Source organism: Protopterus annectens, chromosome 7.part0 (assembly GCF_019279795.1).
Source record: "Protopterus annectens isolate FY-2018-M chromosome 7.part0, PAN1.0, whole genome shotgun sequence".
NCBI classification, from domain to species: domain Eukaryota; kingdom Metazoa; phylum Chordata; order Ceratodontiformes; family Protopteridae; genus Protopterus; species Protopterus annectens.
Genome location: NC_056739.1, coordinates 323,103,907 through 323,129,746, shown reverse-complemented (window position 1 = coordinate 323,129,746; position 25,840 = coordinate 323,103,907). Strand labels below are relative to the sequence as shown.

The following is a 25,840-nucleotide window of genomic DNA, read 5'->3' as shown; positions in this document are numbered from 1 at the left end:
GAAACATACGTTTCAGCTGCTTTGCTTCTTTTCATCTGTACACTTGTCTCACACATGCCATTACTAAGCTTAATTATAGGATCATACAAGTAGCTCAACCCATTTATGCTCTGCCTTTCATATTTCATGTGATGATGGCTGTGGGTTGGATTCCCTCTTTGGTTGTGTACTATGTCATCATCAGTAATTTGGGATGGGTCAGTAGTGAGTTTTTGAGTATAGTACCTGTAACACTGTAATGGGAGTGCCTTCACTGAAGGTTGGGCATCGAGCTGGCACCTCGGCGTTTCGTAAAAATCTACTGCTAATCATTAGCGGACCAGAGTTCCGCTGTGGTGCCCCATTACCGGGAAAAAGCCGAAAGACAAACAACAACCTGTAACACTGTAATGGAAATTTACGTTTGTGCTGCATTTTTCTTTGTATCTGTAAATTTGCCTCACACACAGCATTACTGTGTGTTTGACTGCAGCCTTCACTCTGATTTTATAAGTAGCTTAACACATTAAGGCTTTGTCTTCTGGATTGCATGCTATGTTGGCTGTGGGCTTAACTCCCTCTTCTGGTGTATAATGTGTGCCATCATTTTTACTTTGAGTTGAGTGTTTTTGCTCTTTTGAGTTTAGTATCTGTAACGTTACTATAGTAAAGATATATATGAGCTGCATTTTTTCATCATGTCTGTACTCCCCTCCCTCCCCCCCCCCCCCACACACACACACTCACGCGCACACCTTTCACACTATCCTTTCCATTACATTTTTTTCTCTATTTTATTTACAGTTACATTTAGCAGTATCTAGAACTTCACCCATACTTCTCGCAAGGCCTGGTAGCCCCCATAGGTGGCAGCACTGACAACATCTTTCACAACTCTTACACAGCTGCCACAGGCACTCCAGCCAGGCCTGTCCCAGATGGCTGTGCTCTTGTACCCACCAGTAGCTGTGCACTTGGAGGACATAGCTTTATCACCCATTAGCAGTTGATGATCATAGCGGGAGAGCTCATTGACAGTAGGCTTGATGCCCACATTGGCCACTTGGACAACTTCTGTCGGTCGTCTATTCAGGATGAAGTAGACAAACATTGTGGGTTTTGTTCAAGCAGCTGTATTATATACAAACATAAACATATATATAAACTAGTTGTCTCATACAGAGATGTTCACACTCTGGTTGTATTTACAAAATGGTACTGAAGTTAGCACGTGCCTGCTATTTATATGCACATTCAGGTCTTAGAAATGCTTCTTAAAGGTACAGCACATATGTTATTTTACACTCTTTATGTAACTTATTGAATCATGCCCCTGCCCCACATTGGCTCAACCATGTGAGCCAGAGCAAAGTGGTGATGGAGCCCAGGGTAGTGAGTAACTCCCACTGGGGCACAGTTGGCAGGCACAGAAGTTGCTCAGCTCCGTCTATTCCTCATCCTGGTGTTACCCTCCCTTTTCTATGCCCATCCCTGTTTATTGTCCAATCCTTTTCATCATTGTCTTCTGTCTGTTATCTCCTTTTCCATTGTTTTCCTCTCTCATTGTGTAAGGTCCCTTTCTGTCAGTCTTGTCTGTCTTCTGTGTTTGTCTGCCCCTGCTACATACACCAACCCTCTTACCTTCCACTTAATTCCCTTACTACTTTCCCACCTTACTTTCTCTTCATATCTATAAAATATTCACCCAACCCTCAAAAGGTGTACCCAACCTTCCCCACCTCCATCCCACTCATTCCTTAGCTTTTTCACCATATTTTCTACTCTCTGCTTGCTTCCTCCTTTACAACATTTCCTATATTTACATTCCCATCCTTTATTTGGTTAAAAATAGATGTGCACTCCTGTAAAATGGCCATTTTAGGTTTCCAAATAAGCTTTCCTTCTTACCAATACTTCCCATATGGGATTGGGCAGGGCCTAATGAAGATATGCACACAACAAATGAGCATTGCTGTTCCTTATCTTTCCCTGTTCCTGCACCTCGATGCTACCTGCTGTTCCCACAGACCATATTACAGCTGCATATGCGATATTTAATAAATTAAATTACTTGCACTATTCATTTTTAATGAGATGCAGGTTTTGTCCAGCAAACAAGATATATAATGGTATGTTTGGCCACAACACCTGCAGTCTTTCTGAATCCCAGACCAAATGCTGAAGCATATATGGGTAAAACATGCTACCATGAAGGAATTTTATGAAAAGGAAATATCTTGGAAGGGCTGGGTTTAAAACTAAGATAAAAAGATTACTTATGTTTGGATAAGTATATGATTTAAAAAGATAGTATGATAGCAAAAGTATAATATTAGAATATAAAAAAAGAGTTGCAGTGTGGATGTGTGTAATGTTTAAAGAAGTAAACACAAATATATAAGGAAATAAGAAAATGAAGGGGGTAATGAAAAGTCAGGCACTTTTTGAAGGCAAAAAAGAAGAAATACAACTTCTGAAGTCTGAAATGTAAAGAATAATTAAGGGAATAAAAATAAGGAGAGAACTAAGGAATAAAACATGTAATGGAAGCAGTAAGGATGTGCTAAGGATACGTATCGAAAACTGAAGATCCCGGTACAAGAAGAGTGGCCAGTGGAAGAAGTTAAAAAGTGTGTAAATGGGAAAGTGGGCAAATTACAAAAGAAAATTACAATGGATGAAATTCGGAGAATATTTGGCTGAGTAATTAAAATTTCTGTTCTGGAGAAGAGGAAATTTGGAGAACAGATGAATATGGAAGAAGATGATTTAAACTATAGCTTTTACAAAAATATGGATGTGATAAGAAACTATTTTTTTTTTTAAGTTTTAGCTGAATAGATGGAGGATGGTATAAAAGATAAATTTATAGAACAGTAGTATAATTTATATGGAAGAAAAAGGAGGAATAAATATTAGAGAACTAGACACCTATAGCTCTCTGTAATAACAATTACTATTTTTTTACGAAAATAGTTCAAGTTAGAATAGGGAGATGATAGTGCAACTAACTCTGGGCAAAACTGCAATCCAAATTGTAGCTTGCTACAGATCCCCCACCATGCCCCAGGATTCCCATGCCTCATTTCTTGATATACTGGAAAATATTAGGGTTCAACCAAGCACCCTAATAATGGGCGATTTCAACTACCCCACCATTAACTGGGAAAACTACTCATGTACCAACTTCTTCGCTCAACACTTTCTGGAATTCATAAATTCCAATGCCCTGGATCAGCTTATACACACACCCCCACCAGGGGCAACAATATCCTAGACCTAGTCGTTACCAACATGAGGGACCGATGTTCCACACCTGAAGTCAACTCCTCGTTGGTCAGATCCGACTATGAGCTAATCACCCTAGATATCCACATCCCACCCACCATTAAGAAAACCACAGTAAAAAACTTCTCCAAAGCCAACTTCATACTTCTTGAGACAGAAATGGTGAACTTCATGACACCCATGCAGGTGGACAATACAGTTACGACTGCTGAATCCTACACAAATGCACTCTATAAGCACTTACACAAGTGCATGGATCGTGCTATCTCAAACATAACCAAGATGTTATCCTCCAAAAAAAGGAAGCCAATCTGGTGGACCCCTGCCATAAACAAACTCTACAACAAGCAAGCAAGAAACTGTAGCAAAAGAGAGTAAAATCTCATGAGTGGAGGAGCTTCCTGGTCAGCCTCAGTAAGAAGCTGAGATCCCTTATAAGATCCTCCAAAGCTAGCTATGAAAACAAAATCACTACTGATTCCAAGGGCAACCACAAAGCATTCTATAGCTATGTCAAGAATCTCAATGACAACACCCAGATCTGCTCTAAGTTATACCACAACTGCACGAAAATTACAGAACCAACTGATATTGCCAACATCCTGGCAGATAGGTTCACTGCTAACTTTACCCCCCCTCTCACCCCCTAAAGGGCCCATATCTATACAGGAAGAATGCAGAGTCCCTGTAATCACATCTATGCAGGTAAAAGCTGCACTCTCTAAAACCAAAAACACAGCATCCATGGGACCGGACAAAATCCCAGGCTGCGTTTTACACGAACTTCAGAATGAATTGGCTCCCCACCTAAGCACCATGTTCAATCATAGTCTCACATCAGGCTGTGTGCCCACTGAATGGTGCACAGCAACAGTTATCCCACTCCACAAAGGGGGAGCCACCACTGATCCTGGGAACTATCACTCTATTAGCCTGATGAGCCTGGTCTGCAAGCCCATGGAACATATCATCATGGAACTCATAAATAAAGACATTAGTTACCTCGAAACTCTGGATCCCACCCAGTTTGGGTTTGTGAAAGGCAGATCATGTCTCCTGAACCTGATTGACTTCTTTGAGGCAGTCATCAAAGCCGTGGATGAGGGTAAGGTGGTTCACACAGCCTATCTTGACATCGCCAAGGCTTTCGACACCATCCCCCATTCTGGAATTATAGCTAAACTCACTAAACTTGGTATAAATCCCTACGTCATGATATGGGTTGCCAAATGACTCACTGACAGAACCCACATGTAAAAGTTGCAAACTCCAAATCTGACTTCAAACCAGTGACAAGTGGAGTACCACAGGGTTCAGTCCTGGGACCTCTCCTGTTTGGTATCTACTTCTCTGAAGTACAGGCTAACACAGAAGGTCTCTGGCTAACAAGGTTCGCAGATGACTGCAAACTAGGAGCCATAGTCGAGTGCCCAAATGATGTGGACATCCTACAGAAGGGCCTCACTGAGACAGATGCCTGATGTCAGAGGTATGGCCTCAAGCTCAATGCCAAAAAGTGCATTGTCATCCCCTTTGCTAAAAACTCTGTACCCATGAACTACCACATAAACGGCAGTCTACTTAATGCTGAATGTTTGATAAGAGACCTTGGGAACCAGGTGGATAGCAGTCTCTCCTTTGATAATCACATCACCACAGTAGTCAGGAAATCCCTCTACATGGCACACCTCATCACAAAAGGGTTCTCATCCAGGAAAATAGAGGTCATTGTTCCCCTCTACTCAGCACTCATTAGACCTATTATAGAGTACAACGCCCCTTTTGGAATGTACCTCACAAGACATCTGCAGCAGCTGTAAAGGCCACAGAAGTACCTCACAAAGAGGATTACTGGCATCAAACATATGCACTACACTGACCATCTGATACTACTCCAGCTTTACTCTGTAGCATATCACCTACTCCGAGGAGATCTCTGCCTAGTATATAAAGCTATGTTAAACCCAGAGCTGTTGGACATGCTACACATAAAGAAATCCCAATCCCTCCGAGCTACATGCTCTAGGGACCTAAACCTTGTCACCACAATAAACAGGGCATGCTGGAGGGATAGATTCCTATCCCAGAGGCTTCCTATACTCTAGAACAAGCTACCCATCTATGTCAAGCAAAGTCCCTCATTAGCACTATTCAAGAAAAATCTTGATGAGTGGATGGGAAATTGGAAATACACCCTGGGGATCACTTCTGTGGCTCTGCTCGACAGGGGCACAGGAAATTAACTTTCTTGGGTGGCATAAGCCAGGGAACCTTGTTGGCCAGACTTACTTAGGCCCTTGGGCCGATAGCCTAGTACGTACCTATGAACCTATGAATATTGTAATGCAAATATTTACAGTAAAGAGGCAAAGAAAGCATTTATTTTAATATAAGAAGTTGAGAAGAACATTGCAAAAAAAAAAGTCATAGATCTTCCAAGGCCATTGAGCTTTATGACCATTCACACCTTTGCCCAGACCAATGAAGGAAGTAAAATTACTTAGTATAGTTGATGTTGAGGTGCTGGGCTCCCATAAAACTGCATGACCTGATGTGATTTCAGCTTTTTCACAATACATTTCAGTGCACTGAGCATTTGTGATAATCCATCTTCCATATGCAGAAGATGTGGGAAACAGCTCCCATACAGTAACAACTTACACATATGATAGCGTGCAAAATTCAGATGTAAGCTAAAAAGAAAGGTACAGCAGTATTTGTTGTAATTGCAAAAACACAGTGATATCCAGGCGAGAAACCAAGATCCATAACACACCTGTTATTCATCTAAGAACCTTCATCTTTCTATGATGTATGTTGACAAAGCACTCACAGCATTTCAATTGTAGATATGCCAGGTAACTGTTCTTCGCATGATGTGCTGATGCACACTAGTCAGGCAGGTAATTTACTAGTTTATAGCATTTCCTTTCCATGGTCCTGTCAAGGAACTACATATATCTGTTCAAAAATGCTTGAATTGCTGTCTGCTACCTGCTTGTCTTCTACATCCATAGTGAGTGCCCTGTCAAAGTCCTTGGCAAAGCAGTTAGTGTAAGTAGATAACACTAGTACTTGGCTAATATGATTTAATAACCTTGATTATACACAGGACAATAATCTTAAAATGACATTTTCCGAAATATCCAAGTGTAAAACTAAAATGCTTATGCTTTTCTTTTATTATTTGCAATACATTTTGAATTCATAATTAGAATAACACCCGCTAGTGCTTTTTTATAGGCTGCCGTCTTGTTGTAGGGGATAAGTCACTTCCCTTCACTTTGTCTTCCTAGCATGGCTGTTGTAAAGATACTATGATGAAGTGCACCCCACCTTCAGTATTCTGGATCTGTGAGCAAGATAACAAGAATTTCAAAAACACAAACACAAGAGCTGCACTGTGTTATGCTTTCGTGATGGAAGACTGAAGAATTAAGACTGCCCTGTCTGCACTTTATGTACATTTCAAACGTTAACTTACCTCCATTACTGACTTCTCCTTAACCTGTTTCCATCTGTCACGTGCTTTTGTGAATGCTTCTGCAAATTTCTTCTTCTCCGCCCATTCGGGTAAGCTTTCCATCAGCCTTCCTGCTTCACTAAGCATTGTAACAACATGAAAAATATTTATTTATATAAGTATTTATTTACCTATATATTTGAATTTGTTTACCAGGGTAGAGCACTAATCTCAACTGACTAATTTCATTCTCAGCCCAGAGGAGCAAAGTAATAAAAACATTACAGTGTACTAAATTTATGGTATACTAAATAAATCTAAACTAGAGTGGTAAAACAAATTACTGCTACATATTCTCCTATGTAGACATGCAAAACATCAGGGTATAAAACTCAGCCTGTTAGATAAAAGATCTGCATGATTTACATTTACCGGTTTATGTGAAAGGTTGTATGCAGTAAAGTCGTTCATAGAGTTTTTTGCCAGTACTGGAAGGGTGGTAGTGCAAGAGTCCTCAGTGCTGGCCCCATAAGTAATAGGAATGACAACGTTTCTTCTTGTAAATTTTCTTGGGTTTGACCCCTTGTCTGGTAAAAGTCTCTTCAATGTATGAATTCTTTGGTGTTTCCTTGTCACGCAGTCTGTCTGACCTCCGGGCTTGTTCCTGCTCTAAAGGGGCCGGTCCATTAGGAGAATCATTTGACGATTTTGTATTCATCATTTCCCATTGCTGTACTATTGGTCTATTGACACTGTCAATCAGGTAGGAGTTACAATTGCTGGGGGGTTTGGCTAGGCCATACCATTATTATATTCAGGCACATCTCTTCTAAATTTGTTGATTTTCCATTGTAAAATATCATTGCATACATTGTCTATTTTCTTGAAAATATTGAAATAATTAGTCTCATAATGGTCAAATAAGATATCATTAGTGCTTGAATTGTTCAAAATGTCTAACTCTCTAGACAACAACTCAATCTGTATATTGTTGTATTTAAGCATGAGTTTCATAATATATCCCAGCTAAAATCACTGCCACATTTACAACAAAAACAACAAGAAACTGTCATTCCTGTTACATATGGGGCCAGCACCAACACCAAGGACTCTTGCACCACCACTCTTCCAAAGGGCTGAATTTTATACCAGCCAGACAGGCTAATATTGCTGAAGATCTTATTGATTTTACACTGTACATCCAGAAAATGAATATTGCCTTGTGGTTCACATAGAATTTATCCAGTGGAAATGTTAAAAATATTAGTATGAATAGTGTGTTTAATCCTCCATTAAACAATGCTATTATGACAGATGAGAGACTGTGTGAATATGAGATTAGACATTTATGTTCTCAACCATTAAGGAACAAATATTTAACATGCTGAGATATTTGAGAGAGTTATGAAACTGGACAAGGGATGGGGTAGTGTTTATGAGTAGTGAAGACTACAGTAATAAAATGATGACATTACTTTTGCCTGATACATATTTAGAGGTATCAATCTAGGAATGAAATTCTCATTGCTTAAGCTAAAATTGATTCCACATTGTTTAATATGCTCATGCAGGGTCAACTTAATCAGAAGGACTACGAATTTTTATTAAATGACAAGCAGGTTATAACCAGTATATTCGGCAGCCCTAAGATACATAAAAATATTTCTGACCCCCATCAGCCCCATTGTTGATGCAAAAAGATCAAACACACTACTTTGCTAAATGTATCGACCATCTTGTGGAAGAATCTGTTGACACCATTCCACAAGTATGTAGGGATTCATGGCAATTCCTAGAAAAAATTAACACCTTAAGTTTTAATGAGAACTGTATTTTTGTTACAATAGACATTAGAAACCTTTTCTCTGTCATCCCCCACCAAATATGGTTAATGTGGTTGAAGGATGTGTTGGTGGACCTTCAAAAGATGAATTTTGATAATATCAGCACCATCACTACATTAATGGAGCTGGTGTTAACAAATATTTTTTTTTATTTTTTGAAGGTCATTACTTTAGACAAGTCACTATGGGGTGACTATGGGGGCTGCTTGTGCCTCCAGTTTTGCAAACCTGGTTATGGCCCAGTGGAAGAGGGAATATATTTTAATAGTGTTTTTCAACAATCCATCCATCCATCCTTTACTCCCTTTTCCCATGTTATCGGGGTGCCACTTCAACAGTGGCAATCATCTTGAGCCAAGGTTTACACCATCGGGTGGCTAATCCTGCCACTGTAGTTCATCTGTACCGCTCACTCGCACACACACTTCCACCAATGGGCAATTTACAGTGTCCAATCCACCTATTGCATGTCTTTGGAATGTGGGAGGAAACTGAAGGAAACCCACATGACTGCAAGGAGGATATGCAGACTCTGCACAGAAGGCACCCCAGCCTAGAATCAAACCAGAGAACCTCTTGCTGTGAGACGACAACACTAAATGCTGCACCACCATTTTTTTATGCATTATTTGGATTACATTTTTATTTTATGGGATGACTCTGGAAAGAGATTGGTCGAATTTTTCAACCATATTAATAGTACAGTAGCATTCTTAAAATTTTCATGGTCTTGTAATAACTAGAAAATTTGCTTCTTAGATGTGGAAATAACTAAGAATTTAGAGTGCATGGCTTTTTTGTTAATATCTATCTGCATTTCATGAGTTGGCATCCTTTACATCAGAAGAAGACTGTGGTTAAAGGCCAGCTCGTGAGAATGGCAAGGATGATCACAGATATCCAAGCTTTCCTTAAAGAATGTGATAATGTTCTAGATATGCTTAAGAGGAGAGACTATCCTAAAGCATTTTTAGAAACAATTAAAGAAGAAGTTATTACAAAAAGATAGGCAGATCTTTATAAATCCATTCTGGAGGTTAATAATGTACCTGTTGACACCTATACAGATAATGTTAAGGCGGGTTGCACCTTTAGTGAAACTTTGAAAACAGAACATTAAGTTATTTATCTCTACATATAACTTAGTCCAGCCATTTTCAATTGCCTTAAAAAGAACTGCATAATTTTCTCTTTTGATCAAGAATTAAATTAAAAAATAGTGCAGCGACCCCATATTGTTTAGAAAAAGGATACATTCTTCAAAAAAGTTAGAGTGTAATGTGATGATTACTAATAGGCAAAAAAGCATGGTCAGATGTGGTCAGTGTTCTCAGCACCCAAGCATTTTGCTAGCTGACCAGGTCATAGTTAGAAGTGATACATATAATATCAATAGGCATTGTTGTTACACATATCGCATGTTATAGACACATTGCAGAATTTCCTATGCATTCTTTCAAATTTACCGTCATTAAACAGGTGGTGAATGATCCAAGAGGTTATATTGTTAATGAACATTTGGATAAAAAAGAACTAAAGTGGCAACTGTGGTTGAATGCTACATGTCCCCCTGGGTTAAATGATGCATGTTCCATCAGTGTAATATTGTACTTAAAGCAAATGAAGTTTGATATGTATTTTACACTGTCTGTCCCTTTAAAAGTTCTGGGATTATTTAGTATTCGGGGACCTTTTGAGATTTGACATTATTTTATTGGTTGGTTTTAACAAGGACGTTTAATTGGTAGGTGGTTTTACCAATTTATATGATGCATGAAATAGTGCTTTAGATTATTTGTTCTGATGAAGTTCTTATGGTAGGAACAAAGCACTAAACTTGTATTAAAAATAAACAGTTTTTACTGTTACCTGGTGCTGCTGTTCTTTTGGCTGATACCACATGGTATTGTCTGAATTAGCTACAATACTTAACCATGGGGGTAGTTAATGCACTCCTCAGAAAAGCAAACATTTGTTTGAACAGAGAGGTGTATACTAATTGTGAGAGTGCAGTATCTCTGAGTATTCCTTTTACTCTGAGGTATAGCACTGTCAAAGTTAGTATATGTAAGTAATAAGTGTTTAGGGGTGCAGCCCCCCCCCCCACATCAGGGTTGCAGGAAAGCCACCTTATAAAATGTGTAAAAAGTGTAACAGTAAGTCTCTGCTATTACTGGCATTGAATCTCACTTTAATTTTCAAAGTGTTAGGACTTTTCTTATATGGTATTGCACTTCCAATAGTAACTCCCAGTATAAGCCACACCTGAGCTGGGTGTTATACTTTTTTGGAGACCTTTGTGTTGCCCCATGGTTTTTCATTTCTCATTACTTTCAGCACCAGTTTGCTTCTTATTACCCTTCCTACCTTCCTTCTGGATTTTTCTCTCTACAGATTATCAAACAGCATCTGTCTGTTTCCTGATGGCAGTCACAATGCGTTTGACACCTCTTGCAGCCATCACCTTTTGGTTTGTTATGCCACAATAGTGAGACAGTGGAAATGCATAGCACCCCACTGGTAGCATGTACCACATAAAAGCTATCATCAGTGCTACTTGCAGTACACCAGTAATAGGAGACAGTGCAGATCATACAGACAGGTATACCTGCATTTGTTTATAGGGTTGGGAGGGTGGCCTAATGGTTAAGGTGTTTGCCTTACAAATATAAGGTGCAGGGTTTGAGTCTCACAAGGTATAATTGGCTAGGCTTAAAATGGCTCGCAAGGGCAATAAGCTTAGTACTAATCTATGAATCTATAAACATATAAGACAAGAACCTAGTCCACACAGAACAGCTGTGTATTGCACAGAACATAGTGGGGCAAGGAGTTAGTACAATTGCTGTTACATAGACATGATTCTGGCAGTCTGTGATAACTGCAGCCTATTAGCTTGTGTGCATCATGTAGCAGTAGTGTGAGTTTTCATGAAAGTTAAAACTTCATGGGGTCCCATTGTAATCTCATTTGTGAGGCAAGCTCAAGCTCATTAGACACATTCAGGTTTTTATGTCACATCTCCATAGCCTTAGTATAACCTCTGTTGTTGAGTCCCTATCAGCTCACACCTCAGACCTGCTCTGGCTTGGGATGTCTTTTGTGTCTGTTAGCAGACTAATCTGTCAGTCTGTCCTGATACTACCTACCTTCCCACCTTGTCTCTGCCTTGTTACCTGTTAGGGATTTGTAGGTGTCATTTTCTAGCTCACCTTTCCTGCATGCAGTTATTTTCCTGCTACTGATTTGACTTATAAGATGTTTTCTTTCATATATGTAGCAGAGCAAAGCTTGTCCTTCTTTGGGAGTTGCCACAGCAAATCGATATGTGTCTTGTCTGCAGACCCCCGCCCCCAAGCTGTGGTGTGTGCCATCACATACCAGATGGGATGCATATTTTTGGAACATGCCGCGCTTCTGAGAATTGCTCATGGATATGACCTTAAGACCCCATGTTGTTCCAGTTTTGCTTGCTCCTACAAGCTCTCCTCCACAGACAGACATACTTATGCAGCTAGAAAGGGACACAGACACATATGCTCAGTCATGTTCCTGTAATCTCATGGGGAGGTCCCACATCACCGAAAACACTGAAGCTTAAATGCTATGGGCTGTCACTATGCAGGATCTCTGTACAGTGGGGATTATGGTTTTGCCCCTTACTCCACTGCAATGCAATCTCAGAGTTTATATATATAATTAGCAAGGTGTGTGTGTGGCACAAGGGGGGGGGGGGCTTGTCCCCTGCAAAAAAGTAGCTTTTGTTATCCTGGCATTGTTTTTGAGCTTCCTGGTTTTTGATGATATGGGTTTGGTGTTTCAACGTTTGCTGTTGTGAATGCTCAATCTTCTGTTAGGGGTCCCTCAATGGGATATGTGCACAGAGACTTGTTATATTTATTTATTTTTATTTATTTGACATTTGTTAACTGGGCAAGTGATCTGATCCTTCGATCATGACCCAAGTGCAAGACCACAGATGCAGACAGAGATGGTAAACACAAGTAAGAATTAAGAATTTTTGTAGTGATGCCTAAAGAGGTGTTGTTTTTAGCAGCACAGTACTTCAACATGTACTGTGCATTTTTGCAGAAAGGTGATTAACAATAATGTATACAGTCAGTGCTGTCATAAGTTGTGCTATTCATAGACAAAAAGACAAGGAAGAAAGTAAGGAAGAGTAAAACAACAAAGAGTAAGCGTGTAGGTAAGGTGATGCAGTCCTTCCCTTGTGTGTAATCCTTCCCAATATGTCCGCATTCATAAAGTGCCAAGTGTGTCTCCAAAGTTATAAAAAAAGTATACAAAAATGGGTTGCATTTGCAGTTGACGTCTGTTAGGTGTGGGAGAGGCAGAGTAAGTCCAGACTTTGTCATGTTGCTGGAACATTCATAAGCCTATTTTTGTGGTCAATAAGTTTTCTTCTGAAGGCCTTGTAATCTGTAATTTGTTGAATATTTTGTGCTAGATGATTTCAATTTGAGGGTACAGTTTTGCCGAAACTTCTTTCACTGAGTGCTAATTTGAAAGATGGATGGACAAGGATTACAACATTTTTCCCTTTGTTGCAAATTTATAAAACAAATGTTTGAACTGCAGTTTTGTAGCTCAGAGAGGGGCAGTAAGGTATGTAGAATAATGTTCATAGGTTCATAGGTTCATAGGTAGATACTAGGCTATTGGCCCTAGGGCCTATATAAACCTAGCCAAAAAAGGTACCCTGGCTTTCGCCACCCAAGAAAATTATTTTCCTGTGCCCCTGTCAAGCAGAGCCACAGAGGTGATCCCCAGGGTGAATTTCCTATTTCCCATCCAATCATCAAGATTTTTCTTGAAGAGTGCTAATGAGGAGCTTTGTTTGATATAGATAGGTAGTTTGTTCCAGGGTATGGGAAGTCTCTGGGACAGGAATCTATCCCTCCGCCATGTTCTGTTTATTGTGGTGACAAGGTTTAGGTCCCTAGGGCATGTAGCTTGGAGGGACTGGGATTTCTTTAAGTGGAGCATGTCCAACAGCTCATCACCTCTGAGTAGGTGATATGCGATGGAGTAAAGCTGGAGTTTTTTGAGATGGTCTGCGTAAGGCATCTGTTTGAGGCCAGTAATCCTCTTTGTGAGGTATTTCTGTGGCCTTTCCAGTTGTTGTAGATGTCTTATGAGGTACATACCAAAAGGGGCATTGTACTCTATAATGGGTCTAATGCGTGATGAGTAGAGGGGAACAATGACTTATTTTGTTCTTAATGAGAAACCTTTTGTGATGAGATGTGCCATGTAGAAGGATTTCATGACTACTGTGACGGTGTGATTATCAAAGGAGAGATTACTGTCCACCTGTGTCCCAAGGTCTCTTATCACACTTTCGGTGTTAAGTAGACTACCACCTATGTGGTAGCTCATGGGTACAGAGTTTTTACCAAAGGGGATGACAATGCACTTTTTAGCATTGAGCTTGAGGCCATGGCTTTGACACCAGGCATCTGTCTCAATGAGGCCCTTTTGTAGGATGTCCACATTGTTAGGAGTTTTGATTACGGCTCCTAGTTTGCAGTCATCTGCGAACTTCATTAGCCAAAGACCTTCTGTGTTAGCCTCTACTTCAGAAAAGTAGATACCAAACAGGAGAGGACCCAAGACTGAACCCTGTGGTACTCCACTTGTCACTGGTCTGAAGTTAGATTTGGAGTCTGCTACTTTCACAGTGTGGGTTCTGTCAGTGAGCCAGTTGGCAACCCATCTTGTGACATAGGGATTTATACCTAGTTTAGTGAGTTTATCTATAATTCCAGAGTGGGGGGTGGTGTCAAAAGCCTTGGCGAGATCTAGATAGGCTTTGTGAACCACCTTACCCTCGTCTTTGGCTTTGGTGACTACTTCAAAGAACAGCAATGTAGCTAGAAGGAGAACAGACACCATGTGAGCAGGGCTGGACAAACATTCTGCATTTTGCAATGTGATACAGTGCTGTTCTTGTCTAGGGAGATATTAATGAATCTACATGCTCATGTCCTGCAAGTGTTGTATCTGTACGTATAAAACGAAATGGATAATGGTCAGCATCATTTTACCATAGACACACTAAATAACTGTTTACAGTGGTTTGTTGCATTTCCTTAAATAACTTGAAACTGTAGCTGCTACTCTGTCTAATCAAATATAAAAACAGATCTCAGAGCAGCTGAGATTTTCTGAAGGCTTGGAAGTGGTGAACTGCAGTTCTGTGCTACTGTTAAAATATGTAGTTTATACAGTTTCTGAGTACAGGCTGCATTAGTATAATTTCAGTGATGGCACATGAGTGGCATATACTATACCACAACATTTACACCTCTCTGGATTAATACAAGTACAAGATGAAAGTTAGAAAATATGGGGTACAGAAATAAATGAGGCAGTAAGAGGGCAAATGTAGAATGGCCATTCAGACATAACACTTAATGCGTATTTATTTATTCTAGCATAAAACAAAGGGTGAATTGCAGTTAATGCACAGTACAAGAATGAGGCTAAACAAGTAAAATGTTATTTTATGATTGAACTCCAGATACTCATGAATCTCCCTGGAGCAGAGATCCAATAATCCAATTTATTGTATTTGTATGTGTCCGCTGTCCAAATGTCTAATGCGGTATCTTAAAACAAGGTGCCTCCTTTATGCTAATTTAAAAGGTTTTCCAGCAAAACTATATCATTCCAGTACTGGTGGGAATTAATAGTGCCCCCAATTAGGTTGATTTTCCCTACAGACCTTAGGTAAAAAAAATTTGATCACCCATCCTAGTATCCAGACTGTTTTAAAGGTTGCCAGTGAAGTACTCTGTTTAGTATTAAAGGGGATCTTATTCCAGAAATTCAGGATATATTGAGCGTAGGCCCTCTCTTGTCCATTGTATTGTTAGTGTGATGACACTGGTTTACATCTCTAGAGCAGGTGTTTGCTTAAGCACTGGTTCTGTTTATGTGAAACAGTTCAAAGATCATTCAAAGTGATCACCCCTCAGGAGGCTGTAAAAGACTGAGTAGAAGGATATTGCTTTTAGCCTAAGATAACTAGCTAAGGGTATAAAGACTTGAGGTCTTTTTGTAGGGGGAGCACTGTGGTCTGTCAAGTTGGATTAAGTGATTTGCAAGATACATGCCAAAATGGGTTTTATATTCAATGATGAGCCTAATAAAGCAGGAATAATCTAGAACAATATCATCTTTAGACCTTGTGGAAATGCCATGAAGGGATAATTTGCACAAGGCAGGCTTTTCAAACCATGACAGAGATGCAGTGGTCAAAGGTCATTTTTATCAACTTATTTTCCAAGTCCCCATTGGGAGAGTCAGATTTAAGCAGAATGTTACCTCTATGGTATGCAATGGTTACACTAGATTTACCAAGGGGAAACTATACCTGCGGTAGTGGTGCTGCGGTAGCATTGTCACCTCACAGCAAGACGTTGTCCCGTTCGATTCTCAGCTAGAGCGTCTTCTGTGTGGAGGCATGCATGAATGAGCATGCCTTCGTTGAAGGTTGTGCGTCAGGGCTGGTAACTCAGCACGTAAAAATCCACTACCAAACATTAGCGGACTGGAGTTCCGCTGTGGCGACCACTAACCGGGATAAGCCGAAAGACACAACAACAACAACCAAGGGGAAACTACACTATCTTTCTTGGTTTTGAGAGTAAAACCATGGTTAGCATACCTAGCATTTATTTGGTCCAACTTTTGCTGACAAATTAGAATACTTGAACAGGATTCAATAACTGCCCCCAATCATCAGCGAACTTGGTTAGCCATATTCCTTTGATATCAACTTTTGCATCAGAGATGCAAATACCAAAGAGGAGCGGCTCAGTTCTGAAGTATAATACACAGCATGATCAATCCATGCGTAGAAAACATGAAAAAGCCTAAAACTGATCGATCTGTATTGCTGCAACCTACAGAGTGCATACATTTCTAAAAAAAGCTTTTTGTGTGCATTTGTTTGTTGAGAGACCTTGTCCACTTTATTTACCTTTCAGCTGTAGTTTAGAAACAGAGAAATGATAAAGCAAGGAGATGAAAAACAAAGATGTTCCTGAAATGTTAACCCCAAACTGCCATGGGACTATATAAGAGCTTCAGATGTTTAAGAACTATTAACAGCATATCAGTCTTATTAAACCATTATGGTCTGACTGTGTCTTTCCAAAAAAATATGAACTTTTTTATTTTTATTTATTGTTCTGCACCATGCTACTCACATTTTGGATTATACATATACATATATGTATAGCTATTAGACACAAAGTGCAAGGTTTGATTCTCACCTGGGATAATTGGCTAGGCTTAAAATGGTCCATAACTTATTAAGGGCAGTTAGCCTAGTACTGATCTATGAACCTATATTTTAATAATACATATTTGCTGATAAAGATCACAACAGCAAAGTTTTCTATTGTGACTTAATTTTACATTGTAACATTTTGCAAACTTTGTCAATTGTCATTAATGAAATTTACCCCTTCATTATGTACATACTATAACATTTTGCAGACTTTATCACACATTATTAATGCATTTTTCTCCTTTCTTCCCAGCTATTCCCACTGGAAAATAAAAAAAAACAATGGCCATACTATTGGGCAAAGAAAGAGAGAGTTAATAAGCAGTTATGTAAGAGCAGCTGTTGATCTCCTTTTGCATTTTCTCCCAGCAGCGCTGCAGCCCCAACAACAAACATGACTACAAGTCGTCCACGGTACCAACGGAAGACTACGATATGCCATGTAAATTGGAGGACCATTCCACCTCTGTAGCTGGGACTTAAAAGTGCATACATTAACATTTGGTGTACTCGTACTGCATTTCTAATCAAGCACCTTAACTAATAAGGTGCCCTGTGTCCCAGAGAAGGATGGGTAATGGACCTGTGATTGGAAGTACCTCAGGTTTATACTTTTATATCCATGGAGCCTTCAGCTTCTACCCAGAGAACATGGAATTCTTCCAAACAGATCAGATTATCATACCACATTCATCCAAGCATAATCCCTCCAAATATTACCCTAGAAAGCTTCAACAGAGCCACTCTGTCAGAATCAGTTGGACTGTTTTTTATGTTGTTGATCGACCTGATGACTATTGTTGGCAACATTGCAGTTATGATTGTAATTATCAAGAACCCAGCACTGCGGAAACTTGTCTTTGTTTTCCACTTGTGCCTGGTTGACCTTCTTGCTGCTCTGACCTTGATGCCCCTAGGCATGTTATCCACGTCAGCCCTTTTTGACAACAGTCTTTTCAGTGAAGCAATGTGCCGCTTATATCTTTTCTTAAGTGTCTGTTTTATAAGTGTCTCCATATTGTCAATTTCTGCCATCAATGTAGAGCGGTACTATTACATTGTCCACCCTATGCGGTACGAAGTGAAAATGACTGTAAAGCTAGTGGTTTCAGTTCTGGTTTGTATCTGGGTAAAAGCACTCATAATGTCCATCATTCCCATTTTTGGGTGGAATTCTCAAGACCATGATGTCATCACATCAGTTGTTAACAACAGCAGAGAATGTACGCTCCAGTGGAATGCAAATTCATACAGAAAAGTCTTTGTTGTTTTCTTTAGCATTTTTTACTTCCTGTTGCCTGTCCTGATAATATCTGTGGTCTACTGCAGCATGTTCAAAGTGGCCAGGGTTGCAGCAATGCACCATGGACCTCTCCCCACCTGGATGGACACCCCAAGGCAGCGCTCAGAATCCCTAAGCAGCCGCTCAACAATGGTCACAAGTTCTGGAGCGCCCCGCACAACTCCACAGAGGACGTTTGGTGGTGGAAAAGCAGCTGTCATTCTTGTAGCTGTGGGAGGTCAGTTTCTGTGTTGCTGGTTACCATACTTCTTCTATCATCTTTATTCAGCTTTGAGTTTGCATTCGGTTGTTGGTGGACAGGTGGAGAAGGTGGTGACTTGGATTGGATACTTTTGCTTCACTTCAAATCCATTTTTCTATGGATGCCTCAACCGACAAATCAGGGGAGAGCTCAACAAACATCTCAACTGTTTCTTCAAGGAGAGCCAGGAAGAAGATCTCAGGTTGCCCAGTAGAGAAGGCTCAATTGAAGAGAACTTTTTGCAATTTCTCCAGGGCACAGGTTGTAATCCAGAAATTAGAAATGCACAGGACATCACCAGTCCCAAACGAGAGCATCCACCTATAGATTTTAGAATACCTGGACAAATTGCTGAAGAAACCTCTGATTTTCTGGATCAACATATGAACAGTGACATAACTGTATCTGGTAATTATATAAGGTCTGTGCATTCTCCCAAACTTGACATGTGACAATCATTGCACTTGACAATCCAACTGCCTGTTGTGTGAAACAATGCAGAATGGTCATCTGAGATGCTCTGAAGTATAACTTATGTTTTAGGGCTCTAAGCATGACCAGCACATAGAAAACCTCATTCCCTAGGGCACGGAGCAGCTGCCAGGTATCCCCATTTAACACATTCATTACTTAGAGTGGCTATTCCTGACATTGTATCCAAAAGAGTTCTTAGAGCATTGTTACATTTAATTTCCTTCTGTACTGAATGTGTGTTGATTTTTTTTCTTTATGTAATTAATTTATTTTTGACTAGAACACTGGTGCCATAAAATGGAACAGGGGCAGTAAGTAAAACATTTGTAAGTGTGGTTGTTGGTTGCATTTTCTAAGACCAGTCACCAAAGTTATCAGCAAACTTCTCTTTCTCACCTAAGGAATGTATTTTCCTTATGCCCTTTTTTAAATGCATTGCAGATAATTTAACACGACTGTAACGCTAGCCTTATGGAAAGAAAAATCAGAGGGAGTATTAATCTTTCTACGCTGCCAGGGAAAAGCCTTCTGTATCTCATCTTCATCTGGAAAATGGATTGTGTTCTGACCCACATGCAAAAGAAAAAGCTATCTTAGACTGAAGGAGTTAAGAAAGGGAGAGGAAGGAAGCATTATTCCAGCCACTGGCTCATATGGGCACTTTCAAAGTTACAAAACTCAGTCAGTTTTAAGATGATATGAGTCAGCTCAAAAATATTCATCTCAACCATTTCACCCTGTATATAAGAATACAGAAAGCTTGTTACACCATAAAAACTTGTTTAGATTAAATTGACAAGGCTAAACAATTATGTCACTCAATCTCTAATTATAATTACAAAGATCAGTGTTCAAAGTGCTGCAGACACATAAGTTACAGAGAACTCCAGTATTGTACTTTTTTCTGGAATGGCCTAGCCCCATACACTAATAGCAAGAAGATTGTTTCCCCCTACCCCTAATTACATATAACATATATATTACCAGTTACTTGCCAACAAAAGAAGGCAGCTGCAGTTTGCCTTTCTAGTCTGCCTATGCTTTGCAGCCAGCTCCTCACAACTGCCCCACCTACCCATCCCAACTTCCCCCAGCTATCCTTTACCAGCCTTTTGGCTGTAATAAAGCACAACACCTAAGTGCTTGCAGTTACTCAGTTTTAGCCTGCTTAACATTTTTATTAAGTGCTCAGCTACATAATCTCCACTTCTTGTTGTATATTTGTTTCTTAATAATTCATTAAGAATGGGCTACTGCAATTACTGAGTCATTTGACAACCTCCTTACAGTAAATCCTTTGCCATCATGGTCAGCATCTATCCCCCTACTCTCTTCCAGGCAGCATATTTATTTTGCATTAGCAATAACCAGAATTCCCCTTCGGGCTCCAAAAACTGAAAACTGTAAGAATTTGATTGAAGCATTTTTAATGTATGCACTGACTTCTGAAGTTTCTGTGAAAAGGGCTGTAAAAGTACAAATAAGCATACAGTCTATCTTTCACCCATTCCCATGAAGAGAGGCCAACATTACCATTTTAGTAATGGTACTATTGCACTTTGCAGAGAAACATGACTTTTGCAAGTCATATGACTTCAAAATCATACAGTGCATAACTGGATAGAGATTTAATTTTGTGATACAAAATGCTCTTATTCAGCATTTTTTTAATTCTATACATCAACTTTCCCCAGGAAAAAAATCCTAGGCTACAAGACATGCTTCCAAGGATCCCAGAACTAGAGCCTAAATAAAGTTTGAATGATCCTATCTCCTCTTTTTTTCCTGACTTTCTGTATTATGCAATCTATTTTTTCCTGCTGTTATTGTTTTTAGTAGGCATTTAAAGATCAAGAATGCTCCCACAGATGAAGTGTTCTTTCATTTAATTAAGAATTTATAAAAAAAAAAAAAAAAAAAAAACAGACAATGTTTGTTTTTATGTAGTATGAATACTACAGAGCACGTCAGTCTGTGAGATGAGAAGCATTTTGTAGGACTTCCTATCTGCAGTACCAGTTGCCCAGTAATAAAGAATGCATGAGGCCTTGGCCGTAGTCGTCTGAGACTGGTACCACCATGACTTACTGACCTAACAGCAAGTGTATACAACTGCCTTTTCAAAGTCTTTGTCTCAAATATCCCTCTTTGTTTTTCACAATCTACTCATTATATGACACATACTGACTGTTACTACTGGCAGACTGGCTCACATGCACCCGTAACTTCGAACATAATTTGCTTGAATTTCAGCCCAGATGTGTCACTGTCACCTGACTGCAGGTTCAAATCAGAGAATATAGTTTTGTGCCATTTGTAGCATGATCATTTGTTTACATATACTTCCTGCTTTCTTCATGGACATTCGTATTTCATTATTTAAGATCTTGTTCTTAAGATGCACAGTTTGAAACCATGTGTGTTCTTAATATTTTTTGTGAAACCAAATATATTTTGTACAAATTACCAAAAATGAGCAAGTCTGTTTTTAATTATGCATGAAGATGGGCAGAGAGTGTAATCAGTGAGTTTGTAGAACTGTAGGGTTGTGACTTTTTACTGCAGGATGTTTGCTTTCCCTACCTGGATGTCCTCACCTGATTCACCTACACCGAGCCTGTCACCAAGAAACTTCCTGCCCTTATGATTGTTAATCCTATACGGTGGCCTTGCACCGCCCTTCCAAGATCTATTCATATAGATATGGGAGATCTGATTAACAGATGGCATGTTATTGATGGATGGTATAATCCAGATCCTGCTGTAACTGTCATAATTGGTACACAGGTTTCCTCTCAGTTCTCTATCCTCTTTTTTGCATTAACTGGGGAAATTCTCACCCAACATTTGATGCTCATCCACTTCATCCCTGACCATACCCTAGTGAGAAAGGACTATTATGGCAACAAAATGTGCTACCAGAATATGTCCTGTATGTTTTATTTGGTCATTTACAGAATACTGTCAGGTTGGCACTGATTTTGTTGCAGAAATCTCTAAAACAACTACAGCTTATGTGCAAACACAGTATATAACCATCTGACACCTCCTTACTTTTAAACGTCTGATATTTGGTTTATTGCTCCTTGACCTGTAGAAGCATTTTGCATTTGCCCATAAATTGTAGCTGTTTTATATATTTGTTTTTTGGTTAATACAGAGTGCAAGTGATTTTGATTTGACTTTGTTGCAGAATTCACATTTAGGTACCACTCACAAATGCAAAAGCATGTTATACCCTGCTACTGCCATCTTCCATTTTTATGGCTTCTTCAGCTTCTGTGTATCTCTTTAATCTGGTGGCCAGACATAAGGCCCTCCTCTATTCATCATGTTGGGCCACTTAGCTTCTAACAGGAGTACAGAGGACATCCTGAGGTTGGATTCTCACATATTGCTCCTTATGGCAGGTTTGTTATGTACTGCCCAGTAGCATATAACCAATATTTAGTTCTGGTTTTGGAGCATTGATGCATTAACAGATGGTTTCAAGACACCTTCTTTCCTCCCTAAATTCCATACAAAAAGCTGCTATGATAGCTGAAGTACAAGTATTGTGATGTACACACAGCATGGAGCTACAATTTATAGTGTCTTCTTTGTATCCCGGCTTTACCATCAGGTTTTCCATGTAGCACAGACCAGAGATGAACCATTCTCCCCAGTGAAAGGAAGGTCTTCATTGAACAGAAGGAGTACAGCAGTTCTAAGATCTGGATTTAGCTTGCCTTCCACTGAACTCTCTGTGTAGTGTCCCAGAAATATGCACATTCTTATGTGCAGGCCTTTGTCTGTTCATTATACAGATGCGACTGCTGTCAATGTCACTCGAGCGATTTAAACAGCCAGGGTGAGCTGTTCGAGCAATTTAAACAGCCAGGGTGAGCTGTTCCGCTCTTCAGGTCTTCTTACCACTGGAACACTTTTCTACTACCTGTGCCAGTATTTAAATACGTTTACTGTTTCTTTACATTCAAAAGTGTCAGTAATTGCCATGATAGGTTTGTTTATTGTTCTTTTTAATATCTGGATGTAGTTTAAAAATGTTATTGATTGTTTATGTGATTTTTTTTTTCCTCAAGATTATTTAGCATTCCCATAAACAGCTTTTACAGACCCACCTCAGAGCTTTGAATATGCATACAAAGGCCAGAAAGTTCAACCAGTTTAACAGTCCCCACTGCTCTCATTTCACTCTTCTGAAATTGTGATTATTGTCATAAATATGAAGATGTTTCCAAGTACCAGTATGGTTGTCACATAGAATGTGCCAAGGTAAAATTGAGGCAGTGATTATACATTTATACTTCTTTCATTTTGCCTGCAGGAGCTCCAAGAGCATTTGAAAAGTCCATGCCCCCTGTTTGGGTGTCTTAAAAACAAAAGTATCTCACACATTCTTTACCTAGATAACTGCTTCTGTGTAGCAGGTTCTCAAAACTGTCTTCTGAAGAGTAGGTCTCAGTTGTTGATTTGTTTCAGATATGAGTATTACCATAAATTTGGAGAAGTCACAACTATTTGTCTCACACACACACACACACACACACACACACACACACACACACACACACACACACCCACACATGCACGCATACACACACACACACACACACACACACAGACACACACACACACACACACACACACACACACACACACACACACACACATTTCCTGCAAGCCAATACACTCCTCACAGAATAATGTTTTCTCCTATAAAGGCAGATGACTTGCAGGTTAGTCTGAACATGTCAAGAGATATATCAGGGTCCTGGGGTTTATGGCATCTTGAGTGCTGTTGGCAAGACCTCATTGTGTAAAAAACATGGTTGGCTCTTGGGCCGATATATACTTGGTTCACATAGTCTTGCAGCCACATCACTCAGTCTCATACCTCATTTACTCATTCTGGATCTAAGGTCATGGATTTGGTATTAAAATCCCACAGGATCCCCGCAGCCCAGTCACATCATCAGAACTGACATCTTGCATTTAAGGAGTACACTACAATTCTTTAGCAGTTCAGGACAGTTGGGGTAAAAAAGCACAATACAAATATGAAGGAGATTTGGATAGTTTGATAACATGTATAACTTCTTCCAAGTCTTGCCTAGCTGTCATCAGGTAACACTACACTGATGTATTACATAAACAAGGGGGTACACCTTCTCAGTTCCATTATTTGTTGTTAAATCTCTGAAAATGTGCTGATTATGCATGGCAGGTTCTGTGAAGGTCGACAGTCTCAGCAAAGGCTGTCAGATGTATATAAATTTAAGTTGCATGCAAAGTTATTTAATATCATTACACAGGTCTGGTGTCATCCTCTAAGAGATCTCATTGCTTCACTAGGCAATACCTACCTCTGAAGATTCTGCACAAAACGTTGCTAATTAACTTGTGTGTAAAATAGATGCTGTTTGCTTCAAGTAGGAACAAAGGCTATTCCTGTGTTTCTCCTCAAGCTCCTTTACACAATAGGTGTTAATAAAGGCAAAGCAAGGCTAACATTTTTCCTGCTCAGTGGGGCACAGGTTTTTGCCCTGACTAAACAAAGATAAATAAAACTAACAAAGCCAGCACTTTAAGATATGATCGGTTTGTTTAAGCAGTCAACCAAAAACTAAATAAATAAATAAACCAGTTTCTTTCATCACTGCACACCAAACAGGCTGACTGTGATGAGTGAAACTAGTTTGTTTTTCATTATTATGTATTTATCTTTTGGTTCACTGATTAAATAAATTGATGGTATTGCAAAATGCTGGTTTTGTTGGTTTATTCTCATGCAATTTTTATTTTTATTTATTTATTTTATTTCATATTTGTTTTCCGATTTGGCCCGACTGGACTAGTAGTGCATTTTCAGAGGAGGCCCAGGGAGAAAAGCTCTGAAATACAGTTTAGCAAGCTCAAAAATGCAATGTAAGAAGCACACATTTGATACAATGTAGTTACACATTAGTTACAAAGTAAATGATCATGCCTATAGAATTACAAAATTTTACATACATGAAGATACGTCAGCTACAAATTGGAGTGTAGGCATTTCTACAATGAACAGTGAGTAGAAGACAGATGCTAGGAAGGAGAAAATAGTAAATTAGGAGGGGTTAAGGAGAAAAAAATCAGCAGGAGAATGAAGTACAATTTTAGCTAATAACTTACTTTACTTGAGACACTGTGATGACTTTTTACTTTGCTATTTGATTACCCAATGATGCCATAGATGTTGAACCTGCTTCAAATGGTTGTTCATCCACCATAGAGATTATCAATAATCCTCTTCCTTTCTGTCTCAGCCACAGGGCAGAGTATTGCATGCATGTTCGGCACTTCTTAAATGAACTGGCTGGGTGATATAACCTTAATTCCTTAATAACCTTAATTCCAGATAAGGAGGTCATCCAAATTCAGGAAATATTTATGAAATCTGCAAATAAAATATTGTATGCAAACAAAACGGAAATGTTTCTAATATGTAATATGTAAGGAAAGTAGAAATCTTAACGTGCATGCTCTTCCTATGTTAGGTATTGCACAGAGTTTGAATTCATGGCATAATGCAGGTTTACCATTTTAAGCTGTGTATTTTAGCATTCTGAGTGTACCCATAAGGGACCAAACAAGACCACCATTCTGAAGGGTACTGTGTACCTTAGTACAAAGTTCTGAGTGTTAGTACAACATAGCATTATACTGACAATACTCAGAGCCAGCTGTGTGATGTATGTAACCTTTACTCAATGCTAGATTTTACAATGCAGTGCCCCCTCCATGGATATATGTGCACAAGGCTTACTGTGGGTATGCTACCTCTTCTCATTATTAGTAGCTTCTTGCTTATGTTATAGACATTCTAATGTATTTTCAAAATTATACAGTAAGGACTATCATTGCACTTGAGTTAATGACCTTGAACCAC

The 25,840-nt window shown here is 39.3% G+C and overlaps 1 protein-coding gene across 2 annotated transcripts in view; it reads left to right on the top strand.

Annotated features, from left to right (window-relative positions):
- Positions 1-23,498, top strand: part of GPR61 (G protein-coupled receptor 61) — a 251,985-nt gene extending 228,487 nt beyond the window's left edge. Inside the window, exon 2 of one of the 2 annotated variants that reach the window (XM_044076874.1) lies at positions 17,267-23,498. In XM_044076874.1, coding sequence (XP_043932809.1) covers positions 17,517-18,890 — 1,374 coding nt within the window. In that variant the 5' untranslated portion in view covers positions 17,267-17,516 and the 3' untranslated portion in view covers positions 18,891-23,498. Of the gene's footprint in view, positions 1-17,147 lie in introns of both variants that reach the window. The other variant, XM_044076873.1, reaches the window with a different exon arrangement.
- Positions 23,499-25,840: the final 2,342 nt, after the last annotated feature.